Source organism: Sinohyriopsis cumingii, chromosome 11 (assembly GCF_028554795.1).
Source record: "Sinohyriopsis cumingii isolate HCF-2022 chromosome 11, ASM2855479v2, whole genome shotgun sequence".
Taxonomy (NCBI): Eukaryota; Metazoa; Mollusca; class Bivalvia; order Unionida; family Unionidae; genus Sinohyriopsis; species Sinohyriopsis cumingii.
Window position 1 is genome coordinate 70,481,398 of NC_142971.1, and position 24,957 is coordinate 70,506,354.

At 35.5% G+C, this 24,957-nt stretch overlaps 1 protein-coding gene and 1 long non-coding RNA gene across 6 annotated transcripts in view; one reads left to right on the top strand and one right to left on the bottom strand.

Moving 5' to 3' along the window:
• The first annotated feature begins 470 nt into the window (after positions 1-470).
• On the top strand, positions 471-4,216 carry LOC149788678 (uncharacterized). The gene has a single exon (XM_089974749.1). It carries the CDS (start codon positions 1,141-1,143, stop codon positions 3,100-3,102), a length of 1,962 nt encoding a protein of 653 aa, XP_089830875.1. The 5' UTR covers positions 471-1,140; the 3' UTR covers positions 3,103-4,216.
• A 4,095-nt stretch (positions 4,217-8,311) lies between these two features.
• Positions 8,312-24,957, bottom strand: part of LOC149788679 (uncharacterized) — a 42,169-nt gene continuing 25,523 nt past the window's right edge. For all 5 annotated transcript variants that reach the window (XR_016424194.1, XR_016424196.1, XR_016424195.1 and 2 more), the window contains 2 exons: positions 12,824-12,973; positions 8,312-10,579 (listed from right to left, as the gene is read on the bottom strand). This is a non-coding gene — a long non-coding RNA (uncharacterized LOC149788679). The remainder of the gene's footprint in view (positions 10,580-12,823; positions 12,974-24,957) is intronic.

Consider the following 24,957-nt stretch of genomic DNA (forward strand, 5'->3'; position numbering starts at 1 on the left):
ATATGTCTAAAGTGTACGCCGGTTTGTTCCGGAATGATTTGCATGCAGCAAAATTGCACATTATCATTAACAGGTCACATCAGACCCGCAACGTAGTACATCAGTAACAACACAGATTTATGGGGTTGATTTATCGGACTACCTACTTTTCCAGCTAAAATCGATTCCTATTTCTGCACTGAACTGACGCAATAATCCAGTCCCCTCGTAATCAGAAAAGCAGAATTGTGTTGAATCAACGTAAAAACAAAATCCATGCCCATTTATTCACAATATGACTGTAAATGTAAATTATAAGTAGACCAAAACGATAATTCCTTGTGAATATGATTTAGAGCGAGCGACTAAATTAAAAGGTCGCTGGACGGAGGTATGTGCACATGAATACTGTTTTTGAGTATTGATGAATCTACTGTTGTGAATTTATTTTGGAATTAATAATAAATTCAATAACATTGTTTCTTGTAATGTCTTTTATTATTAGGCCTCAGGTACTTAAAAAATGAGCATATATATATATATAGGTTTTTATCTTCTGAAAAATACTAAACTTCGCAACGTCGTGCAGTATTTTCAAAACAACGACTACATATTTTCCAATAAAAATATAATAACCTATACATACAAAACTCAACATTTGAAGAAGAAAAAAAAATTTGCAACAAATAAATTATAAAAGAAAAATACATATGAAAATGAAACTGACAAGCACGCTTCAAAGGAAAAGAAATTTTTACCAATGACCGGAATGGAAAATTGAATCATTTCATTAAATTTTGAAGAAGGCAAAGTTGTTTATGACGGGCCAACAGTTCTCACTTATCTAATTTCCCATTTAGACTAAATGTTCCCTATTTTTTATATATATAAAAAATAAAAAACACTTTGGTACCCATAGGACGACACGTATATATTTTCAACCTGGTGCTATCTCGACCAGACTGATATGTTCTTATTTAAAACCGTTTATATTAGTTTCAGATACAGTATTATTTATGGCAAAATGTTTCGTTTACCAGTCGAGCTTTAAACATGTTCACACACGACCAGGAAGACACAAAAACACGACCAGTTTAAGGCGTTTATGATAACCAGTTGTACCGTAATATTAGACAGGATAGTAAAGGGAGATCGTTCAAAATGGCGACAGCTGTAAAACGGACTGAAGAGGAACCAATTTGTCCCATTTGCTTGGGATTATTCAACGTAGCAAGACAGCTACCGTGTGCCCACACATTTTGTCAGAGTTGTCTACAGTCCTACATAACAAGCAAGGCTACAGAACATGAGAAAAAGAGATACATCGAATGTCCAGTATGTAAAAAAACAACTGGCAATTTTAAACAGAATAAACCAACTAGTGAATGGGCGTCTCTTTTACCAGTCGACACTGCAATACAATCAGTGTTACCCACAACATCGAAAGTAGACCGTAGATGTGATGCATGTAACTCTGATGACACCTCTGTCGCAGCTACAGGCTTCTGTGCAGTATGCGAGGAAGCAATGTGTGATACCTGCCTAAGCGTTCACAGGAAACAGAAAATGTCAAAAACTCACGCTATTGTCACAATGGAGCAGTTATTGAACAACCCACACAATGTGATGAAATTTGCCGAAGGTTTTACATGTTTTGAGCATGACGGTGAAGATCTAAATTTCTACTGCAATAATCACAAGGTTGCCTGTTGTGGCATTTGCTTTTTTAAAAGCCATAAAGCTTGTTCTGATGTGAGAAATTTGAAGGAAGAACTCCCTGCTCTGTTACATGAATCCAAACCAAGTGAAATCATTGAAGAGTTGAGGAAACTGGAAACTCACTTAAAAACATTTATCGATGTAAAGGAGTCTAATATGAATGATCTCGAGTCCCAAGTTAATGGACTGACTGATCAAATCAGAGAAATGAGAAAGAAAATCAATACAGCTTTGGACGAATTAGAGATGAAAGTGAAGACAGAGGTAACGAGAATTCACAAAGAAGTTGTTATTAGAACACAAGAAGAGAACCATCAATGCTTGTCACTGTTTCATGCCATAAGAAATTCTCAAGTTCTCTGTGAAACAGTCCACAAATATGGAATTGATATACAAAAATTTCTGACTGCAGAAAAAATAAAGTCACAACTACCTTTATATTACTCTCAGGTCAGAGAAAAATACGAGAGGACAGACACAATAACAATGCAGGTGAAATTCACCCCACTGTTAGAATCTATTTTATCGCTCTCATCCTCCGATGTTGGAAAACTTGTGTCCATGACATGCCCAACTCTTTCAATACACGAGTCGAGGAAAACAACAAAGGAATGCCAGGTTGAGAAAGTAGAAACATTTAATGTTAATATCTGTGTATATAAACCTTGGTATACTGGTGTTACTATTCTCCCTAGAGACAGGGTGATGCTTGTTGATATGAACAATAAGCAGTGCATTCTTCTTAACAAATCACATCAAGTAGTTACACAATACAAACTCACAGGAGATCTTTGTAACATTTGTGTGGTAGATGATGAGGAAGTGGCTGTATCTATGTATAATCGGAATAAAATTCAGATTCTATCAGTCAGGGATGATGTCATCAGTCCAGTCAGAACAATAACAACTAAACATAAATGCCATGGAATTGCATCAGCTGGAAGGGGAGAGATGGTTGTGGTTGGGGACTGTGATAATAAAAAGTATTGCTGGAGTCTGATCAGAGATGGGAGAGAGGTCAACTATTCTGATCAGTATGACTCACCATCTGGATGGTACAGCTACATAGCTCTGAATAACTCTAAAACACGAGTCTATGTGACTGCGTATAGAAATAATTCCCTTCACTGTTTTAATATGGAAGGCAAGAAGCAGTATACCTACAGTCCTGACAACCTCATATGTCCTTCAGGAGTAGCTGTGGACAGGTATGACAACATCTATGTCACTGGATGTGATTCTCATAACATTCATCAGCTATCACCAGAAGGGTGCGTCCTACAGGTTATCGCTACCGGAGTGCCAGAGAATCCATGGGCAATCAGTTTTGACAACTGTAGAGATATTTTTATCATCACAAACATTTCTGAAAGGCAAAAGCTATACATTTACCAACTGAAATAACAATAAGTAGAAATTACTATGCCTCATGTGGCAAATTTCTTGTGCTGGAATAATAAGTCAAGTTCCTTTAAAGGTGCAAATAATTTACTATATGTAAAATAATTATCTTTCTTACATAATGAGAATTTGCTGTTCGTTTTGTCATTCCTGATCATATTTGCATAGAATAATTATGACAAAATGATGATAAAACATGATTTAAAATATTGACAACTGCCTTGAAATTATTGTTCTTATTGGTTGAACTCCATTTTTTCAGCACAGTTTATGCTATACATTGCAGACAGTATACTGTGTGGAGGAAGAACCCAGTGAAAAACCACCAACCAACAGGAAGCTACTTGCAAGCTTCTCACATTCCCACGTCGCTGAGCCAAAACTCAAACCCATATAGACAGAGGTGAGATGTCAGAGATCTGTGAAATATTAGTGATCTGTAAAAGCCTTTGACCACTTGGCCATCTGGGACCCCAGCCTGAAATTAAGTACATTAAGGAGTATACATGGGCACGAACTATCTATAAGACTTGATACAGGAGTACAGTGTATATATAAGTCCTTATACAGGAGTACTGTATAAGCCATGATACAGCAGCACTATGTATTTATGCATCTTTATACAAGACCACTGTGTATTTATAATTATTTAAATGAGAGAACTGCATATGATACATGGGTCACACTACCAGGTGAAGTGGGTGACTAAGGCGCCTAAAAATGTAAACATCATCTTCTTTTAGGGATACGAATAAATGACTTCATCCTGTGAATTTTTAGATGTACACTGTCTTACCATAGTTATTTAGATGCCTTCTTGCCTTAACCAGGTCAGTTCTAGTGTTTTGTAGCGAAATGTATTCATCAAGCCATCAAGTAGCAAGGTTTTATATCAATTATACTGACAAACTCTTGCACATTCACAGGCATGTATTTTTATACCCGATTCACCATTAACCCTTTCCCAAATAAGTTAGCAACTATCACTGGCCGGTTTCCACATATTATCCTTTCATGATAAAAACAGATAAACTTGTGGTTCAAAACTTTAATAATAATATGTAAACAGCAATTGGTATTTGAAGAACATAATCGGTAATCTAGATATTTGAACTGCTTCTTCTACACTATTTCGTGATTAAATTAGTAAACCATTGGACAAAAATCAGTGTTTCCCTTTACCCTCATTTGCACTCCAGACCCCAACATTTTTAATTTTACCCCCAGATTTGATACCAAAGTTTGTTTTTTACCCAGTCTGAACCCGTTTTAACACTAAGGAGATTTTGGCTCGCAGTCTTGCTCCCCTAGGGGATACACTGAAAATATTCAGAAGCATATACAATTCATAGAAACTAAGGCCTAGGCATTAAGTTATATTTAACATTAAAATGCAGCTATGCAGGTCAGAAATGTATGGGACAATGCTATATTGTGAAATTCGTTAGAAGTGCCGTAACGTGTTAACGTCAAACATGTTTTCTGACTTGACTCGTATTTGTGCAAATAATGAAGAAAAAAAATAGCAAAGCAAATACTATTCAACCAATGCCAAAAATTACTACAAGTACATGGACAAATAATAAAAACATATATTTGCAATCATATTAATGGATTGTTGTAATGAAGCCATTTAAAGTGAGTGGCTACATTGTGAAAACCCTCCACCTATAAAAACATAGATACACCCATATATTTGTTGTTTTGGTTGGAAAGAAGGGCTTGGTTCATATGCCAACTACAAAGGAACCCTGTCTGTAATTTTATGGATTTCAGTTTGTTATGTATGAAAAGTTACATTAATGTTTCATCATCAACCCAAAAATTCGAGTCGAACAGTACAACATAAAGATGTGTGCATTTGTCCTCATGTACATGGTACAGGAGTTGTTTCCAGTGCGATTACAAATCTTTCAAGTGCAATATTAGAAAGCAAACAAAACTGATTAAGTTCATTAAGCATTTTTACTGACTTTACAGTTACAATAATGTAATTTGGTTACTCAGTTAAAATTTGATGCAATGAAGTTTCAGTTATTCTCTCTTAAATTCATATGTCCAAAATAACTCGAAACATTTCTTAAATTCAATCGTAAAGGCAAATATGAACACTGGAAAATAAAGGGCATAATTCTAATAAGAGAAATCAATGATATATATATATATATATTGCTTGCTTTGCTTCCACTTCTCTGTGTTGAGCTCTTCTTCCTGTTCTGTCCAAAAGGAGAAATCAATTCTCCCTAAAATTCAAGTCTAGCTTGACTCCTGACATCTATGTCTTTATAAGAGTACTGTGCATCTCTGTCTTTATACAAAAATACTTCATATTAATAAGTCTTTATACAGGAACACTGTATCTATAGCATTATAGGTCTTTCTACATTACCAATGTATATCTTTAACTCTTTCTACTGGAGCATGTTTTATCTAAAATTCTTTATACTATACCACTATGTATCTATGTCTTTATACTGGAGCACTATGTACATGTCTTTATACAGCTATCCAACACTGCATATTGTATCCTCAAGTCTATGTAGGGGTAAATTCTATACGTCTTCATCCAGGAGCACTGTGTGTATGTGTGTGTTTGCGCGTGGAAAAAAAAGAGTAAATTACTTTTTCGATTCTGCCCTGATTTACCCTGAGAATATGATTACTGTCGCATAAAGTGAAACACGAATTGTGGAAAACAATATATTATCAGACAGTGGGAAATGATTTTCAAACCACTGTTATAATGTTTAATCAAAAGCAAGAATCTATTAATTTCCCTTGCTCAGAAAAAAGACTGATTTGTATTATTTGTATTAAAAAAATGATTTGTATCATTTAGAGATGACATGCTATAAACTGTGATATAATACAAACAATGTCGAAATACTGTAGAACTAAAATGCCTTCCACATAAAGTAGATTACAAGACTGGGAATACATTGTCACAACAGGTTTTGATAGTAAATATTGTTTGGATTTACCTCAGAAATGTGAAGATTACATGTACCAAATTTATATTTACAACAAGAAGTCTAAATGTTTACAAGTCTGAGAAGCAATTGTGAAAATATCTGATAAACCTTTAAGTTGCATTTAATCTCTGTAACTTTTACAAAAGTTCTGCATGTGAAGTTGCAAATATCATTCACATGGAGTCAGTGTAGTTTATCAGCGAGCTAGATAGTTCGGTCAGAAAGTAGGAGTTCAGTGGTTTGACAGCGTTTTATCTTATCTGGCAAGCTGATTTAGAAATAACTCCACCAGACAACTATTACGACTACTGTTTCTTTCTCTTCTCACCATACTAATTTTAACATAAAAAATCAGATTGCTACAAAAAAATTGAAATTAACAAAGTATATAGCATGAATAATAATAATAATAATAATAATAATAATTGTTGTTGTTGTTTTGGGTTTACCACCATTTCTCAGTGCAAGATAGGGTATGCATCATGGCCAGTATAACTGGATGGAAGAACCCAGTGAAGTTCCCGATAAGAACCACTGACCCATGGAAAGCTACTGGCAGCTTTCTCACGAACCTCGAACCTCGAGACTCGATCCCATATGTACAGAGGTGAGATGATAGTGATCTGTAACGGCAAGTGCTTTAGAGCACTTGGTCACCCGAGGCCCCAATAATATCAATAATGATGATGATGATGATGAAGACAATACTCAGTCAATAAATACAGGTTACTTTGACTATGCCTGTGTGTGTGTGATTTGGATTTTTAACATATCTTTATAAAAAAATTCAGTCATATCGCTATGATGTCTGCAGTGTAACAGTTTATAGTGATGTCTAGGACTTGGGCATCATGCCGCAGACATGTAGCATGTTGCCCCACCCAGTCACATTATCCTGAAACCAGGTCAACCAGTCCTAACACTAACCTCTTAATGCTGAGCACCAAACTTTGAATATGGATGAAACATTGTGGTCATGCAAAAGGATTTTCATTCCCCAAGGAAGTCATTACATATCTTAATCAGAAGGAAGAAAAGAGACGAAAATCTATGTACTGATAGGAAGAGTCCCTTAACAGCCAGGAAGTCAGTTTCTGTTTCTGTTTTAAAAATAATATCATGGTTAATCAATCATGGTTAATCAGATATCCCCCTAGCAATCTGGGGAAAATAAAATGTCTCAAAGTGTCACCGAGTCACAGTACAGAAAACTTAGTTCTGACAATAATAAGGGTGTCCCAACTTCATAAGCGCTACTATAGTTAATTTATACAATATATTTTGTAATGATTGTAAATCTTGGGACACTGCAAGTCTTGGTACACCCAAAATTATTTTCAAAAGTAATTTGTTATGACCTATAAATGTTGTGAATCAAATCTAACATAATTTTTTCATTTAGTACGAGTCTTGAGACACAGAACATTTTTTCTAATAAATGACTGATGTATTTTATTGATCATAATGAGATCCCCCCCAAAAACAAATGACTTTGTAGCATGATGTCCCACCCAGTCACATTATCAAATGACTTTGTAGTTGTTAAGAGATTATCATTATGAATTAGTACAAGGAAATGTTGAATATAATATCTTTGAAAACTCAATAAATTTATTTAATTTTCACCTGTTTCCTTATTGTTTCTACCCTATTCAGACTTGTGTAAATACATAACTCATTAAAATGTGATCCCACTATGACAACAACAAACAAGAATAATGTTTGGTCCAAGGCTCGCATTTAGTGAGCATATTTACATAATGGCCCCATAGCATGTTCATTGAAGGATTGAACTTCCACTGAATGAAGTACATCTCTTGGATTCGAATCACAGGCAGTACTGCACTAAACTTAAATATTATCTCCAAAATACAATAAAAATGTTTCAGAAATAATGCTTTGAAAATAACCAACACTGTGAAAATTCAGTTGTAGTTTGCTATGTAAGCAACCTTAAACACCATTTACACAGCTACAGTAATCATGCTAATATTATGGGCCAAAAGGCAATTTACTCATCAAAGTAATGACATAGCCGCTGGTCAATATTCCCTCAAGCCAAGTCAGTCTCTGGGCTTAAACAATTAACTGGTCTGCAGTGCTAGAAAACAAAAGACAAATCCACCAATTATAAACGAAGGAGAAACAACCAGTTTTCCCATGTGTGGAAAATTATGAATTTGTTCAGCCACAAGACAAAAGTAAAATAGATCGATGATGATTCTAGTCGATCTATATCCTGAAGTGTAGCCTCTATTGTGGTCATTCTTTCATGAACATGTAACAATTGTGGTCATATCATTGTTTCATGAACATGTAACAATTGTGTGCATATCATTTTTTCATGAACATGTAACAATTATGTGAACATATGCTGGTTATGTGTCTTTTACAATTAAACGTGCGTACCATTTCATAAAGGATGCTTTAATTTGGAGGATCACTTTTATCATTTAAAAAGAGTAACTCGTGAGCGCATGGATCAAAATAAATTAAATACTTATGTACATCTAGCTAAATGTAATCTGGATAAATGTGCTTTGGTAAAAACAATGAATAAAGAAAACCCGCATCTAATATTTTTAAGAATAAACAAAGATACAAGTGACTCTACGTACAATTTGTATTAAGTGCGGCACATTACAGTACAGTACAGCATGGTCTCCTGGATAAACTCTAACCAGCCTGTGAAATATAAGGTCTTTATTTAACGTTATTTAATTTCATGCAGGAGAAATCATAAAATATGCACATACAAAATAAGCATATTAGTTTCTAACAGTTTATAGATGTGGTTATTGAAGGGACTGGTCACTGCTGTGTGACTTGTTTTTCTTGCCAATTTTGTCTTGACATAGTTTGTATCTACAATTGTTGCGACACCAAAAATACAATATTTTGTTACATGCTTATATGTCTAAGGATATGGAACAAAATAATCATATTTTTCGTGCCCCAAGATTTACAGCTACTATGGTAGCAATGAAAAGCATGTAACTGTGAGTACTCTATTCAGTAAAATTTGCAATATATGACTAAATTAGCTGGAGCTTTAAAAAAAAATGTTTCTACCTTCTAATTCAATAATGTATTAAATACAAATTGTTTTCATTAAATCTCTCTCTTCAAGTAGATTTTAATAATGACTCATCATTTAAACATTCTTCCCTTCTCAACATCTACAATCTCTGCTAAGAAAACAGGATTACCCTATGCCTGTGGCCTGCCTAAATCTGATATGAGCACATTCTTCTGCTTAGACCTACATGTCAGTGCTGGATGGGTCTATATCTGAGGCCAGTCTAATATTTTATGCCCCTCTCCTTGTAAAACTACTAGCAAACAGTCAATGGGCAAATGCCTAAGACATGTCTAATCTTATATGGGCCTCCTTTTCCTCAGAATTACTTGTCACAACCAGATGGTCATATGGCTGAATCTTGTCTAAATAATGTACTAGCTCATATTCAACTGAGAAAAACCTGTCAAAGTTGGATGGCACTATGCCTGAGGCTAGTCAATGTCTAATTATGGGTCCCACTTTGACTGAGAACTACCTGTCAAACTTGATGGCCAGTGATGAATCCTATCAAAGTCTTATATGCCTCCCTCTTCCACCAAGAACTACATGTCAAATTCTTTTGATGTACAATTTATTTGTGCGTGTTTTTAAATTTGTGGATAAAGGAAAACGTTCTATGTTTCCCAAGGAAAGGTCATTCTTGGTTGAGTTCCATGTTTCTCATAGAAAGATCAGTTTGATCAAGTCTTGTGTTTCCCTACAGAATAATCATTTATGGTTCGGTCTTCAAAGTTGTAGTTTTAAGCAACCACCAAATCCATGAACAAAAAATTGAAAATGTACAGTACTATAGAGAAATTCTTTCAAGCAAGCGTTTCCTTACATCATCATTTAAGAAAAAGTTTTGTTTTCTGGAACAATAATAACTGGTACCACCATAATATCATCTTGATACAGAATTTGAAATGTGTATTAAAGGCACTTCACACACACTACAACACCCAATCACTATCACCTTACATTTACTAAAATATGAAATGTGTATTAAAGGCACTTCACACACACTACAACCCAATCAGTATCACCTAACATTTACTAAAATCTGAGACAAATACTAACTAACCCCATCCCAATCCCATGATAATTGCTGAATGTTGAGTTGATTAATGGTTATACTTGCTCTTGCATAAACAAACGCCCAATCCCTTTCATCAGGCATTTGTTCAACAGTGATTTATGTGACCTGTGAGATTAATACTGGTTAATGTGATCTTTGTGATAATTAAGGAACACAATCTTCAGGATAACAAAAAAGGTAATAACCATTTATAAAACAATTAGATAATAATGTAAGCTGTCAAAGTTTACAGTTTAGTCAATGTTATGTACATAATAAGATTTACAAAACTAAAATATTACAATTGTCATAGTTTATTTATGTTGAATGAACCATGTTTTCCAGTGCATTTCACTAATGATGCTGCACCTGGAAAAAAAAGAGAAGAAAATGTAACTAATTACATAATCGTTACTAAAACATTGATAACAGCTAAAATCCATCTTGCCTGCGAGCAATGTAGGATAAAAACAACATTCATAAAATTCTTTAACAAAAGTGTCAATATCAAATTAGGAACCAATTAACTAATTACTAATTAATGGCTCTGTTTGAAGATCTGATGAGGTTAATGGCAGCTGTACTTTTGCAATAGTTTACTAGCGACACATCACAGAAGCCATCAAAACTGATATGTGACAGTACAACCACAATTACTGCCCTCAAATATTCAAGCACAGCATTGTTAACCCCATTCCAATATACTTTAAAAAAAATTGATGAAAATATAATTCTTTATGTCACTATGTCCAAGGAGAGGCATGAATAAGTAACAAAAAAGAGTGCAAACCATCAAGTTTTATAAAATTGAAAATATATTTGTCTAAAATGCAAAGAATAATAGTAAAATAGCTTAAAGTATGGTTAATGAAATCCTCAAGAAGTTCTATCAAGTCCTAAATGTTCTATCCATTCCAGTAGGACTGAGTAATCTGAATGAGTTCTACTGTTCTGTAATCTACTGATGTACTAACAGTACAGAAGAATCACTATGATATAATCTCTAAATGTCTATTAAATGAATTCATATTAATTCAGTAGTAGCTATTTAATTATCAAATAAACAAATAGTCTTTAAATCAATGTTAGAGCACTGTAATTCAACTAAATGAGTATTAAATAAATGAATCCTCTCGATATAACTCTTCCACCATGAAATATTACCAGAAATATTCAATTCCATGTAATAATTCTCATATAGATTACTAAATCATAATACAGTTGAGAAACGCATATTCATTCCAGAATTTTTTGAACTGGTAAACACGGTCATGTGGGTTATGCTAGCAAATCAGAAATTATGCCAGCCAGTCCCTTCAAAGACCCCATGAACCTCAGTCACATCACATGATGTTAATGCGAATTACAGTACATAACAACCTTGGAACCTTATGAATCAATCTATGCACTTGATGCAATAATGATTCATTTCTAAAGTGCAAACCTATGATCCATAAAAAATTAATGTTTAAAATATTATCAACTAAATGACCCTTACAAACTATAATCATGAATGATGACACACAAGATATAGATAATACATAACAATAGTACATGTATATCAGGTGTGTTCGAATACTGCAATATTCTCATTATGTACCATGCTTCTGTGTTATTTCTTGTACCTATGAGATGATGCTATTAGTGTACACAGGAATGTCAACTTTTTATGTACCACCAGATCTGGGTCTATGTTATCTGATGGTTCATTATGTACCATGCTTCTGTGTTACTTCTTGTTCCTCTAAGATGAATGTCAACTCTTTATGCAGGTAATCAACCTTGGCATTTTGGTTCCTTTTCCTCAGCCTGTATTTCCCCTTTCACATGACCTATGGATGAGATGCCAGTTACTTCTGTGTCATCAGTTTGTGTGACACCTTCAATTTGTGTCAGAACATGATAGTTTTCCACTTGCTCTATAATATGGACCATAGCAGATGATCTTATCATAAAGACATGAGTTATCTTCCATTTTGGTCTAAATATACTCACTGATTATTCATAAGCCACAACATGGATCCCATTGTTTTACTTCTCTAGGAGACAATTAAATAAAAAGCGCTGGATAGTTTATGCATAAAATGGTTTTGGGAAGTTGCATGACAAGCGATCTTTGTTGTGAGAATCCAGTCACACAGACTGGCAGCATCTCTACAGTGTGAACACAGATACAAGAAGTTTATGTCTTGTGCAAGATGCCCGATGAAGCTCAATATATAAATAATATGGATATAAGGAGTCGTGGAGACACTAAAGCAATTTTTGGTGTGTTTTGGTGTCTTACAACACAGTAACATAAGGTGTTTAGTGCCATGGCAATTGGTATCAAGTGCCTTTCCCAAGGATACATGATGATGACCTCATCTAATCCAATGGTCTGAACCTGCACCTGGTCAGGAATCACTAAAGCATCAATTGCATCTGGTACAATAACCATGGCTCTTGCTTCCATTAGCCATGCCTATTCTACATCCCCAAAACATGAGAGGGTCATGAACTGCTGAAGCATATTGTGTGTTTGGTATACCAACTAAGCCAGCAGAGGGCATTTTGGTGTCCCAAGAACTTTGGTATGAAAGTGATTTTATTACATTTCAAATATATGCCAACCTGTTCATGTACCAACAACTATATTGGTTAGTCCCATTTCAACTGCTTAGTATGCTCCCAACTGGCCTACTAGTCAGGATTAGTTCCAAGGCACGAGACAGTTGTATCAGCTTGGGAAATCTGACAGTTCTCCATCTATCAGTGGCACACCTGCAACAGAAACAAACACTGATATATTTCCCATTGATTGGTTTAGTGTTTTATAGCAAAGCAACACAAATAAGTTATTGGATACTCCTCCCCCCGAATAAAGTGTGTTGTCCAAGGGCACACAAAACTAGCTGATCCAATGGTAAGATTCAAACCCACACCCTTTTGGCTATGAAGCTCCTGCCTTATCAGTAGTGATGGGAATGAAATTAATTATTACAGTGGCATGCTGTATTAGCTTTACTCAGGTAATCAATTACTTACATTCAACACTGACTGATGGACTGATATGTTTACAGTATTATTAAAGTTTTCAGGTGGGACTTAAAGACTGATTGTTTTCTTTACATTACTGACCAATTGTTATTAATTTAATAGTATATTAACTCTTTCTCTATCAAACGTCAGTAAAACATGGTATTTGCTGCGAGCGTCGAAATGATGTTTCATAATATATGAAATATAATTTTAAGGTAATAACAGGTATTAATGACGACACTGTCTTTATTTACAGTAGTTTTGTGCAACTTCACCAAACTTACTGTTGTCACTCTAGCTTCTTCTTCTTGGAAGTTTCTAAACAGCTATGGACATGGTTATAAGTTCCGTGGAGATATGTTAGGCACTAAGTGTTGCTTAGTGGGATTTGTCACAGTTGTTTTAATAGGCCACACATCACAATAAGATTGTAAGTTTTTGTATATTTTTATATTAATATTTTATATATAATTGTTTGGTTTATTAATTGTCCCAATACAGTTTGTGGAACATTTAGAAATATTTTATACATTTCTGGTTTCTAGATTTTTTAAAGCACAAAGTTGGCCCCGTTATTTATTTCACAAATTATTCTCTGCAATAAATGTTTCCTTTGCACAAAAACATAACTTTATGGACAGTTATGGTTTTAATGACATTAAAAGAGATGGACTGAAAATAAATCTAAGTGCAAAAATTTAATTATTTATAGAAAAAATAGAGCCGCGGCATGTTGAAGGGTGTCACGTTTGCATAGTATCCAGCTAAAGTCATGTATAAGCTATAATTTACCTGATCTCTAAAGATTGCAGTGGGGTTGGTGTTGAACTCTTACGCAAGGTTACCATGACCAGCCAGAGACCTAAAACTTGAGTTGGCGAAGGCAACCAGCAGCTTCACATAACAAATTCTTGCCTTTATAACATGTTAAAGGTTAGTTCAAGGATCACAAGTAAAGTCCACTGGGTAAAGGGGGCATGTTCTTATCTGTCCCAACATTGAGACACAACAACAGGGACATTGTCCGCTAGGTTTGATGTGATCGGTCCACAACGATATCCAATCGAGATTGAGAGAGAAGGCATGATTACAATATCTTCCGAAATCGTAAGGGTAATTTAGGATTCTCCTTGAAAGATTTCAGATCAACAGGGTTTACTCCGAGAAAGAAGCCACTCATAATCTGTCGTCAGAACTAAGAGGTAGATTCAAAAGAAAGACACAGCTTTGAAAAGGTCAGAAAGTTATTTGCTCGATTTTTGCAAATATTAAGGCATCATAATTGTAATTATTAGTAGTATGTACACTTAATTAACAGGATCATTTAGTATGTAGAATTACCTTTGAAGTGTTTCATTTACATGCATATCTAAGAAATGGCCTGGAGCCTTACATTGAGAATTAGTAGATGCGAGGTGGAATTATGTAGATTGTTAGCTTGTGGTCACAATTAATTTTGTAATTTGCTATTAGATTACTTCGTTGTAGACCAGTGCATTTATTAAATCATTATGTTAGAATTTACATCTTTCACTAAACTTAAATTCCAACAAAACAGAGCTTGGGTGGAACGGTAAATACTATAGCAAAATGGGGCCTAAACTTCTTCAAAATAATGGATCAATAACAGTAACCCAAGTGAAAAGTTTGGAGGAAGCGAAGTGTTACTATAGCAATTCATGTAAAAAAAGACGTGATATTTATTATCTGATCTTGAAACTGTTCTCCATTCTTCTGAGGTGCAAAAAATAAATAATATTCAGAATGATTGAATGATTAGACCTATAAACTAAAGTAGTCTCTTAAGACTGCAAAATGAAAATGCCAAGGGTCCGATGGTTTCACAGCTAACTTTTATAAATTATTTTAAAGACACTGGACAGGTTTTAGTGAAAACAATATATTTTGGAATGAATAAGTCACAACATGATTTCGAAAAGGCAACAGGCCTATATAATATACTTCAAATTGGGGTTGGGGATCTGTTTCACTTCTACATGAGTCATACAAACTTGATTCTGTCTGTACAGGAAACGGTATCACAAATGGACCCCATACAGTTATACACTAAGATCAAACAACTTTTCTGAAAGAGCGATACGTTGTTGAAATATCAGGAATTTATATCACTTGAGTTTTTATAGCAGTAATTTGATTTTCTTTCATATATATTGATAGCTACAGCAACTTATTTTTAAATTATGACAAATCGATTGTATCAATCGATCGAATTTTCATACATTAAATCATGTGTAACTATTAATGTACACTTGTCTAAGTGATTTCATTTTGAAAGAGGATGTTGACAAGACGAACCACTCTCCCCATTTATCTTTATTTTGAGTGTGGTGATATTGTGATAACAAGTTACATTAATTCTAAACACACACTTTAGATGGCTTTAAATCTATTGTACCAATATTCAAATATTGAAAACACAACAAATAAAAAATCAAATTCTGTTCTCAATATAAACTTAAATGGTGCTCTAGCAAAGTAGAGGGTTGGGTTGAGGGGATTAGATCTTTAAAAAACCAACATAATAACCCTTTAAAACAATCCACTTCCAAAAACAATCCATAAACTAAGAATTTGCGGTTGCAATAGAAAATATGCATTGTTACATCTCTACCAATGATAACAGTGATGCAATTACTGCTCTCACAGAAATCTCACACCTATTATTAACTTTAATAACTCATCAAAACAGGTGTTTCATTAAATAAACACACAATTGTACAGGTTTATAAGGAATGGGGAAAAAAATAAAATAAAACAAAAGATATTAAGAAAAGGCATTATGAGAAGTGTGTGAGGATGCTTTAAAAGCTACATGCTTTACAATAATGTTGTCTGGAAACAGGATATAAAAATATATGTAACAACTCTCACATCCAAATATTGATCATTACTACTTCTTTGAACAGATTATATTCAGTCCAATTAGTAAGAAACTAAATATCTCTTTGGAACTCTCTCAGAATTCATTAAAATAATTTAAGTTAAAATGCCCGAATGTGCAGGCAAAAACAATGGATTTTTAAACACACTCAGATTGCTAGCGGTCAGACCATTAGACATCCGCGTGATATAACCAAAAATGTCATACTCGTAAATGATATGTCGTTGACACAAAGTACGATCGCCGACCAAAACTAAAGGCAAAACATCACTGAATTTAAACCCCGCACAGTTATACGGGGAGCAAACAAACATGCTCTAACCGAAACGACAGACGAATCATCTCAATAAAGCAAACAGGACCAACACTGGAGTAAAATTAACGCTGTCTGCGGCAGCGATCGCGGGTATTTGCAAATCCATGGAATGTGTATAATACGCGTTTTAATTTAAGCGTGGATCGCAACGTCAGCATAAGCCGTTACGAAAACAGCTACGTTAGGCGTAGTTGAAACAGCTGCCATAATGACAAAGAAGAAACAACCGGTGGACGAATAAGTACACAAGAAGGTTTGAGGTCTTCGAATTATACCAGGAATGCGAGTACTCCCACGTGGAGGAGGAATAAAACTCATATGATCACGTGAGTTGCCAGTGTCAAATACTAAATTAATCATGTTGGCACGACAAAACCGAATAAAATATTTAGGAAGAATATTTATGCGCACCGAATTACCTGAACATCCATGTCAGCATGAAATATGACTAATTAATTTAGATTCACACGATGATCCTGCCCAAGATTGGGTTGCACAAGCGATTGCTCCATGTGCGATACTTTTTTAAATAGATTTTGCTTTTCCTTTTTTGTTTTTGTTTTGCATTTGGTTTTTCTTTGGCTTTTACAAGTGAGTTCTCACTACCACGACACGACTTTCTCAACTACGTCAGTGGATATCAACGCCACCGCACAAACTCTACACGAATACACAATGGCAGTCGATTAATTGGTGACGTTGATCAATAATGATGGATATTTATTGATGATCACACTGAGCACGTCTTGGTCTAATCGCTCCGGTCGGGTGGTCTAGTGGTTAGAGCGTCCGCCACGAATGCGGGAGGTCGTGGGTTCGATCCCCAGCCGAGTCATACCAGAGACTTACAAAAACGGCACTAACAGCTGCCTCGCTTGGATCTCTGCATTAAGAGGTTAGTGTTAGGATTGGTCGGCCTGGTGTCAGGATAATGTGACTGGGTGGGACATTATTCGACATGTATGTGGCTAGATATCCCAGTGCTAGACATCACTATAAACAGTCACACTGCAGACATCGTACCGATTTGACTGAAAAATTGTTAAAGCAACGTTAAAAATTCCAAATCACACACACACACACACACACACGCACACTTACACACTGAATGATTTACAGAAGGTCATGACACTTGACAGGAAACATGTAAAATGTGTGCCTAGTAATTCCTGTCAATTCCTGTCAAGTCAGCTCCATTGAAATGTTTTTCTTTAACAAATAACGAGAAAATGAATGCTTATACAGAATATTTTTATCGCATGTCAAAATAATTAATATTAAATTGTTGTTTTGGATACTGACAAGACAACTAAAATCAAGATGCGAAAAAAGGGTTGCTATGCAGCAATAGAGGTTATTATATATATTAGACCTTACTCAGATTCAAAAAGTAATTTCTGGATCCCTTGAAAGTATGTCCCTATGAAGGAATATGGTACCGTCCCAACAATGTAGAATGAATTGCACATACATTGCATTTACATCAACCTAAAGTTTACACCACTGTAATAGAGGACACAAAGGAATATATATGCTGTTATCGCTGAAATAGTTCTATACTGCAAACTCAACCAACAAAAACAAACAAACAAACAAAAAAAAAAAACCAACAATACAATGAGCTTTGTGGTCTTTAAACTGTAGAGTTTACACACACATACTTGTCTGCTATTGTCGGAGAATTGACACGTTGGACAAAGTTGTTTTCATATTTAAGAAATAATGGAGATTGCATTTTTGCCTAATGAAATATAGCTCCATTCCCACAGACAGTAGAAATTTAGAGACAGTTTTTATGATGAGATAGTAACAAATTCTCTCCGACGAATACGTATTTCTTTGAATTTATGGCAATTGTTATGATGGAATATTTCAGTAAATTGTTTTAAAACAATTTTTTATTCTTGTAATATAAATGTGTACTATTTCAATACAGATTGTGCTTTGTTATGTGAAATCAAAACAATCCTAGACATTGTATAATACATTAAATTGGAAATTTAGAACTCAGCAGTGAGGTTGTTGAGCATGCAACTCCTTTCTGTCATGTGTATCACTAAGGTTTCACGTGTCTATGCAAAAATATGTTTGATAACGTACAAAGACCCAGACGGTAGTCGGTAAGAAAAGATGAAGCCTCTCTTTGAGATTCTGACTAACCCAAGAAGTAAGACGTATGCCCTTATTTGGCCGCGTCCTAAGAAACTTTTTATAAGAAGCGAGAAGATTTGCTGTGCAAAACTAGTCCGTTTCGTCAGAACTAAAAGAGCTCGTCTCTCTCAGAGGTTAAGCTACTATGTAAATTTTCTATACAGTACAAGGATTTTCAAAGTTTAAGATCTTATGGTGAGACTTCAGTCTAAAATTGACATGTTTGCAACATTTGTTATATATTCTTTTTCTGTTTACTATTATAATGTATTGGAAAGTTTATTATGTAAGGAAGTTATATCTACTTTCATTTATACTATTGATCCTTGATGAATTTACTACCAACTTCACATTCAGTAAAATACTTTTCTATGTATGATTATTGAATTAGTTTCAAATACTGAATATTTACACACGTTTGGCTATTATTATTATATATTTAATTACATTATATTCTAAAAGACAGAAATTATACAATTGTATGAAGTTGGTAAGTTTGAAAAAATATTGTAAATTTATAAGGATTTCCTATATCCAAAATATATAGTTTATGTAGATGTATTTCTTGTGCAATTTGCTATCTAAATTACGTCAATAAAATTAGTACGTGTCGTCAGAACTCAGAGAGTTCATCTTTTTTTTTTACAGCAATCCAGTGTCTTTCTCGCATCGCCTTCACCAAGATGTAAGGTTAAATATTAAGAGGTGACATCTCCCTTAGGGAGTCTGAATTCTCTCTCTCCCCCTCTCTCTCTATACTGGCCATGGAAAAGAGTTTTGCTAAGTGTTTATGAGAAATAAATCTCATACAAGACGTTTTGAAATGTTGTAATACGAATTATCGTATTATTTTCATCCGAGACCAAAAATAGAAATGCATCAAACGACATTGGTGCTTTGTTGAGCTTGTGTGTGAAATGATCAATATTGACCGTATCCAGGTTTTAAATATTGAATCCGGGGAGATTACTGCGTGATCTTACTAACGCGAGTTTCAAGACTGAGTCGAAAAGCATTACATTTTACAATCCCTCAAAGTAAGAGTGTACAATAACGTATCACCAAGTGCCGAATTCGTTAAGAGTAAACATGCAGTTAGTTCCAAAATAGTACATTCTTAAAAATGTATCAACGCGACATTTCCCCAAATGCATTGTTCGGTTCAGCTTATGTTTAAAGAAGGTGATTCATTGCGGTAGCAAAGTCAATGTAATGACATGCAATATATTACTGTTATGTACATCTTTATTTTTTGTAACTCCTGGTACATGATTTTATCTAATTTTATAATTGTTGTTCATGGCTGTAATATGTACAGAATAGCTTTAGCTAAGTTTGGCCGACGTGACTTGAGTATACTATTGTATAAGATCTATAAACGGATGTTTAAGTATGTGTTGAAAATTATTAATAATAATCGTAATAATAAGATTTAAGGGGCCCCGAGTGGCCGAGTGGTCTAAAGCGCTCACCGTTACGGATCACTGCCATCTCACCTCTGTCTGCGTCGGTTCGAGTCTCGGATTCGGCTAATGTGGTTATGTGAGAAAGTTTGCCAGTAGCTTCTCGTGGGTCGGTGGTTCTTTCCGGGGTTTTTCCGGGTTCTTCCTCCACTATTAATACTGGCCGCCATGTATAGCCTATCTTGTGCTGGAAAATGGCATTAAACCATACAACAACAACAACAACAATAAGATTTAAATGGCGCCTATGTATTAATTTCTCAGTGACTGATGGGATATCGATGTTTCGAGAATAATTGTGTGGCTCCCCATAGGTCACGCGAATTCGTGAAGAATGGGCCCAATTCTGACGCAAAATTAATAGGGCATGCTATCACGTGGGGTCTATTGCGAAGTACAGTCGCAATATACGGTGTATGTAAAGAGAAACGTAAGCATTCATTTTCATTCCGATTTTTGGAGTTATTGATACTTATTGTTTTCCTGTTGAAATCTGCAGATGTGTTTTATTTTGTACTTAGATAGTAGTCGAGAGGAAAAACATTTGCTTCGACTGTTCAGTGGAAACAGAAACTGTTCATTATTTAGACCACAATATTATTCTGGACCTGTTATAATTTTTTCCAAGGAATTATGGACAATGCCGTCTTAAAAACGTCATGGTTCTTGGAGGACCAGTACATTTCCGGTTTTAAAATTAATAAGGAACTTTCCATTCATTTAGGACTTTCAAAGACCTTCATAAGAAAATCTTTTCATTTATAACTATGATAATTACATTTTTTGTTCATTTTTATAAAACGTGCTGGTTTTTATTATTTTCGGTTACTTAAGTTTGTGTCCATAGATTCGTAATAATTACCACAAGATTTTTAACTATATTTACCATGTCTTCATTTTCGGATAAGAAAACATTCAAAAATGCTAAATAATCAAACGAAGCCAACAATTAGACAATTAGTCTATGATTAAGGACAAACAAACTATTGTCTTTGACCTAGCAGCGATAAGATTCCGCACCCTAACATGACAACTTAAATAACAGGTACGTGACCGTTATATAAACAATTTAGCATTCAGTTCTCTACATATTTAAGGAGGTTTTTCTCAGTTATTATGTTGTCAGTAAAAAATTCATCATGTGTTCTAGCAACAAGGAAAGTTTGCTATCGTTGAACTATCATTAATTTCAATACCATGTTAAGTATGTGACACTTCACGGTTTTTATATGAATAAAATTATACACATTATTATAAATATCTATGTTGATATATGATTGTGTGGCAAACGTATTTCTAGGTACACCGGTATAAGCTTTATGTCTGATTCAATAGTTAAGAGTTAGTATACTCCCCGGAAGTGGATGTTGACGAACGTTCGTTGCAAGAACGCTACTCTTTAAGGGGGGTAAATCAGGTTATCGAACTGGCCGATACACATTGACCCAGAACACAGTTAATTTTACTATATATTCTCAACATTTGTTTCTCAGTACCGAACTTTCCACCGTGTGACATTCAATACAAATCACATATCAATTTAAAATACTTTAAAAGATGACTTCAAGGTGAAATTCTTGTCATAGGTTCACCGGCATTTCTTTTGAGAGGCTGGACTGTAAACAAACCAACGTGCAATGGAACATAAATTGCACCTCTGGATCAGCACCAAGACCTTATTACTCACTGTACATTGTCGCCGAAACAAACATCGACAACCACACCATAAAAAGCTGTCATTACTACATTATTAATAGTGACCTGATTACATATGCTCAAGAAGTGGAGATAACTCAAAGCACAATTTGGAAATATATTTTCAACTGGAGATAAAAATAGATCTTCCTTAATACCATACCACAAGCTACACACACATCGTCATACACCTCTTCGGTACCCAAAAGTTGTCGAATCTTTTTTTCCCGTAGAGGTCGAGAAGTATCCAGATGAAAACGCAAAACGTTGAGCAAAATGAGTCTCTCGTGATTGGGTGGTAAGTATTGTTGGTAAAGAGTCCATAAGTAATCGGCTGGTAAACGAAATCCCAGAAAACATGTCACTAAGACACACACCACACGTCGACCCCAACTGAATGGACAGAGTTGTCGTACTAAGTGTTGGTAATCATCCACTGTTTGAATAGTGTCATTGAGTTCCTTCCACAGAATATGTTGAATCGCTTTAGATAAAATTTGTGGCATGGTAGCCTGTTTTTATACGTCTTTTTGTCTACGACAATAAGTGTACTGTCTGCACAGAGATGATTTTACTCCAGTAGAGAATCTAAATAGTATAGTCACTAACTTGCACCTGACAGTTCGTTCAGAAATGTCCTCTTCCACTAAGTTGACATTGTGTAAAAGATTTTGGTAACTCTCTAACTCTTCCTCTGGAATTCGTTGCAGTAAGTCTACCTTGTATAGCAAATAGAATCATCAATAACAAACCAATCCTTTGAAACAAGGGCGAGTTGATGAATTTCTGACCACTGAAACACTTTCAAATGAATCAGTCCTTTTATAGCATTCAGGTACCAGTGGTTTAAACATCGGTGACGTAACGGATGTAATTGTTCTTTACGTTTCACTTGAATTTTGACCAGTTCTCGGTAAATCCTTTCTCTCAACTCCTCAGGCAAGCCCAAAATGTTCTCTTGTAAAGTATCCATGATCAGGTCATACTAAAACCCTCTTTTGTCGGAGGTAATAAGTGTATTTTCTGTACAAATCTGATTGTACTGCAGCAGCTAAACCAAATGTTTTAGTCTCTAGGTGACACACTACACATCGCAGAGAATTTTTCTCTAGAGACAAAATTCGAACAGGTAAAAGATTTTGGTACACCAATAACTCTTCCTCTGGTACTCGTAGAATGATCAACATGTAAGTAGTATGATGAGTAGACACTAAAGTCTTACTGTCCTTGTTCAGTTGAACAATATCTGACCACTGGAACATTTTCAAATGAATCAGTCCTCTTATTGCATTCAGGTAGCAGTAGTTTAAACTCCGGTGACGTAACGGATGCAATTGTTCTTTACGTTTCACGTGAACTCATCAGGCAAGCCCAAAATGTTCTCTTGTAAAGTATCCATAAGTATATACACTTTTTAGGAATCACTGGCTAGTGGCCAATAGCCTCGTTTACCTTTGTGACAGAAGTAATATCCACTCAAATCAGTCTTCTTTCACTTTGGAAAAGAGCATAATTTAAAAATGGAGAAATAATTTTGAGTTTGCGTTTCACTTGTGTTTTGACCAGTTCTCGGTAAATTAGTTATTTCAACTCCACAGGCAAACTACGAATGTTCTCTTGTAAAGGATCCATTCAGGGATTATTGATATCGTCCCACTAAAGGTAAATAGTGACAATTCGGGGACCATCCAGGTATGCTGAATCGTGTTGCTCCCAATGGTAAAGTAACACACCGCAACTGAAGCACTTGACTTTATCTCCTTCGCCGAAGTAGAAAAATCCGGATCTGGCTAATTCTTCAAGGGTCGGTCCTCCCAGATATTTAGACCATTTTCCTTCGAACGATTGAAAACGATTTTCAAAGCTGCAGTATTCAGACAAACGCACAGGGAACGAATACTCGTCTTTCTCAGCTTCGTTTCGATGAGGGTAGGGTGACATCGACAGGAGTTTGTTCAGGGCTGGATGACATCGGTAGGGTGGTAGACGTGAAGGTTGAAATCCGCAGTGAAACCCAGTAAAGAGTCCACGATGACGAGCGGCATCGCTTTCGCATCCGTCAGTTTTGACACGCACAGCATCACTTTTCATGATAGGCGTAGTGGTAGTAGTAGTAGTGAGAACAAAGTTCCCATGATGAGTTGCTGCATCGCTCACATCGCAAGGCTCAGCATCCACTCGTTTGCAGACTCCGTTACGCAATTACAATGGTAACCGCATGGACACTGACAGTTTCGTTCCGGACATTTTCCGTAGCAATTCATGGGTCTTATCCATCCACTACTAGTCACACTATGGGAAGGTACAATTTTTTTTACAATCCCCGAACTTGAATGATGTTTCTTTTAAAGGATTCATCTTGTTCGCTTGATCTTGGTAGTCACAATGGACTATCGATCTTGCACATTGTCCCTTATTATACTAGAAGCAATGAAGTCTCAAGCTTGTACATCGTTCCTTTTTTATATCTAGTTTTGGAAGTCTTGCTTTTTTCTTCTTGGTCAACGGTACTACCTTCTCTAAGGTACCGTCATAATTGTACCGTAGTGTGCTGGGTGGAAAGGCCATATAAAGGTAAGGACGGTGCGGAGACCATCAAGTATGTTCCAGAATAGCTGAATCTGTATAATAATCCATTAGTCAATTCAGACCGCAACTGAAACACTGTACTTCGTATCCCAATCCAGCGTCAGGTCCCAAGTAGACAAATCATGTTCTAGCTAAAACATTCGAAGTAGGTAATCCTTCCCTATCCGTGTGCCATTTCTGAAACGTTTCCAATCGACGGACACAATCACAATAGTCAGACAAGAAGACTGGGAAATGGTAGGGTTTGAACTTGGAGTTCTCATTGGGTTTCTCACTAGATTCTTGCTGCGGCGAAGTCATCCTTCTTGTTTGTATCTATCCTCCTACAACCAATGTTTTATACCGACATGTCCATACGGTAAAGTGAAGTGGTTGGGACGACGCACTTGCTTCTGGTACACGACTTGATAGACTTTTTCCAATGGTCGACAGACGATTTGGTGCGTGGGTAAACGTACAATCTTGTCCGGTTCACAGGTGGTCACTTTAAAGTTTTCATCCTCTCCAGACTGCAAGGCTTCTTTTGAATACGCCAAAGTTTACCACTCGACTGGTGCGATAATTGAGAGTCAGTCCTTTCACTTTACACTTGGTGTGCACTTGTGCTTGT